The sequence below is a fragment of the Labrus mixtus genome, chromosome 11, assembly GCF_963584025.1.
Source record: "Labrus mixtus chromosome 11, fLabMix1.1, whole genome shotgun sequence".
In the NCBI taxonomy this organism is placed as follows: Eukaryota; Metazoa; Chordata; class Actinopteri; order Labriformes; family Labridae; genus Labrus; species Labrus mixtus.
The window spans coordinates 27,932,368-27,935,194 of record NC_083622.1 but is presented as its reverse complement, the minus strand read 5'-3'; the positions used below and the strand labels follow the sequence as shown (position 1 = coordinate 27,935,194).

Below are 2,827 nucleotides of genomic sequence, written 5' to 3'. Positions count from 1 at the left end.
AAACTCTGAAAACATCACAGACAGTGGGACTCGGGTGTTACACCCATTGTAGACACTCATGACTCACAGAGTTATTTTCAGAGGATATACTTGATTTCTATTACATTTAAGTGTGAAAAATCGCATATAAAGACTTTAAAGGAATTTAAACATAGAATGAAAAAATTGTTACAGGGGCCATTTAATTTTTTTAAAACTTAAGTTTTCTAAAACATTTTGAGCAATAACCAACTTCCCCTTGTTCTTCCATTATTTATAACTCTGTTGATGATGCATATGCTTCCTTCATTCCTTGACATTGATGTCACCTGTTCATGAAATGAGCAGCTTTAGCTTCTCTACAGAAGCTGTTACTTCCAGTCTTAGTGATCTCACATCATATTTTTAGTCAACAATAAATATTCTGAATAAAATCCACACTTAAATGAAGGTCTCTGCATGGTGTGAAGTATTTATTTTACATAAACCCAGACTACAAAGCACAATATTGTAACCATGATGACAATGTAACCAGATATTTTTCCTCTTTATCATTCCTACATGCTGTAAAGTATAAATCTGACATTGTTTTGTTCTCTTTGAGGCACTACCTGAACCTCCATACTCCCATCAACCTCTGATCTGCTGTACCTGTGGGCTGACGACAAAAGTCTGAGTCAAGCTCCCCCCCCCCTCTGCCTCTCAATCTGCAGCCAGGATCAGGGTAGATCAGAAGATTGTTTTGACTCCTTCATGTTGCTTCCTCTGCACCAGGGTAATAACTATGTAGATTAGAGTTCATGTGTTGGATGACCTTCAAATAAAAACCAACAGGCTTGTGATAAAAGTGAACAAATGTGTTTGGAACGCTGTATTTGTTTTTAGTTAGATTATGTTTCATATCTTTATGACTATGTTATAAGGAATTTGTGTGGATATTAAACCAATAAATAATAAAGCGTATGAGGTTAATGTTATTTACTGTTTACCAAGGTGTGTGTGTGCGAGCAGGTAACAGAGATATGGGAGATATTGTGACACAACAACAAGGAGGGAATCAATACAAACTGCATTTGTACTTTTACATTTTTTATTCTTCCACATTTTCATTACTTTCTTCAACCTGATAGGAAGTACTTCTTAAGACTGATATAAAAAACATACAATAAGAGCATTACATGGTACAGTAATTACATATTCACAACTCTGATAATTGAACATAAATCGACGGCTTGTCAAAATCCCAATCCTCAGAATTTGCACTTCAGGCAACAGATGCCGATGCCGCAGCAGCCACAGCAAACTTTACACTTAATGTGCAGTTTCTTTCTGTTGTTTAAATATGGCATCTGTAAGAAAGACAAAAGACATGAGGAATGTGTTCATCTCCAGCATCATCACTCACTCTGTTTATTCTCTCTGCTTATATGAACAGAACTGCTTGAACTCATTCAAAAAAACAATAAGGACCCTCGTATCTGCTCATGTCGTGATAATTACTTTCATTCATTCAGTTAACGTACCTTCCATGAGTCCACTGAGATCTCTGGAAGGTCAGCAACTGCGTTCTCATTGCTCATTGGCTCCTCCAGTTCTTGAACCTGTTAAAGATAAAAACACATGTTATCATGTTTGTTCAAAAACTTCATGACAAATCATTTCTACACAGGTGGGACTAATTATACATGTCCACAACAGGTACCAGTTCATCTCAGCAGGGGGAGTCACCACCACACTACTTTTTTTTCCCATCACAGAGGTAGTAAACAAGAAGCATCAATTAACTTTTACATGTCAAGGAAACAATCAGACCTAGAAACAAAACCATCAATGCAGAAGGAAAAGGGACAACAGTAACAATCATAAGAAACAGATAAACCAATGAGAGAACCCAGAGAATGGATCCAATTTGTCTCCCATATAAAGAAGGATTTGTCCCTGCCCCCACCTTTGGGTGTTAACTACATCATGCCCATGTAATGCAGGTCACTCATACTGTGAGTATGACTGTTAAAGTGTCTGATTTTTCATCATGGTTCAGTATGGAGGATATATGTTTGCATATCCGAGACTGAAACTCAAGTTTTGTTTTACCAACATAAAAAAGATAGACATTAAAAGTATCTGATTATGTCATGATAATTAGTTTCATTCATTCTGCTAACTTAATGTACCGTGTTTAAGTCCTCTGAGATCTCTGGAAGCTCAGCAACTGGACTGTCTTTGCTCATTGGCTCCTCCAGGTGAATCTGTTAAAGAAGAAAACAAAATGTTATCATGTTTGTTGAAAATTCATGACAAATAATAGCAAAGAGAATAAAAAAAAGTTCTTACCTCAGTTAATGGCACAGCAGAGTTCTCCTGAACACAAATAAATGTGACCAATGTGGCCACAGCAACTAAAGCGCTGAATGTCTTCATCTTGGTTTGATTTGTTGTTTAATTCTTTCACTCGGTTTGCGACTCCTGTTAACTTTCTCAAGTTCTTCTGCTGTCTGATGGTTGACATGGGAATCTGCTGATATTTATACTCATTAGGTTTGTTATCACTGATGCTTATCACTCTCTGACGGATGCCAGGAATGAGAACAAGGAAACAACTGTAAATAATCCAGGAATGGAAGATAGCACATTCTTGTTGTTTTGTTCGTTTGTGATAAATATGAATAAATAATTCACATCCTGCTCCGCCCAACCACCATCAACAGGCTTCAAGTGCCCCATTCAGTAACCAATGGGTGACATCACTGAGGCTTGGTCCATGTTTATTTACAGTCTTTGCTCACATGTAGGGGTGTGTGGAGGACAACTACTTTACAACATATATCATTTATCCAATGGAAGGGCG

General features: G+C 37.2%; 1 protein-coding gene across 1 annotated transcript; it reads right to left on the bottom strand.

The window, feature by feature from the left end:
• Positions 1-1,229: 1,229 nt before the first annotated feature.
• On the bottom strand, positions 1,230-2,400 carry LOC132984364 (hepcidin-like). The gene is made up of 3 exons (XM_061051182.1): positions 2,314-2,400; positions 1,503-1,580; positions 1,230-1,328 (listed from the first exon to the last, which is right to left on the bottom strand). Exons 1-3 carry the CDS (start codon positions 2,398-2,400, stop codon positions 1,230-1,232), a joined length of 264 nt encoding a protein of 87 aa, XP_060907165.1.
• Positions 2,401-2,827: the final 427 nt, after the last annotated feature.

What these genes read in the sequence shown, in the direction of transcription:
- LOC132984364 (XM_061051182.1), bottom strand. Translation starts at nt 2,400, where the DNA reads ATGAAGACATTCAGCGCTTTAGTTGCTGTGGCCACATTGGTCACATTT. An exon ending in CTGCTGTGCCATTAACTGAG is followed by an intron (nt 1,581 to 2,313) that starts GTAAGAACTTTT and finishes TATCTTTAACAG; the next exon opens with GTTCAAGAACTGGAGGAGCC. An exon ending in TCTCAGTGGACTCATGGAAG is followed by an intron (nt 1,329 to 1,502) that starts GTACGTTAACTG and finishes TCTTTCTTACAG; the next exon opens with ATGCCATATTTAAACAACAG.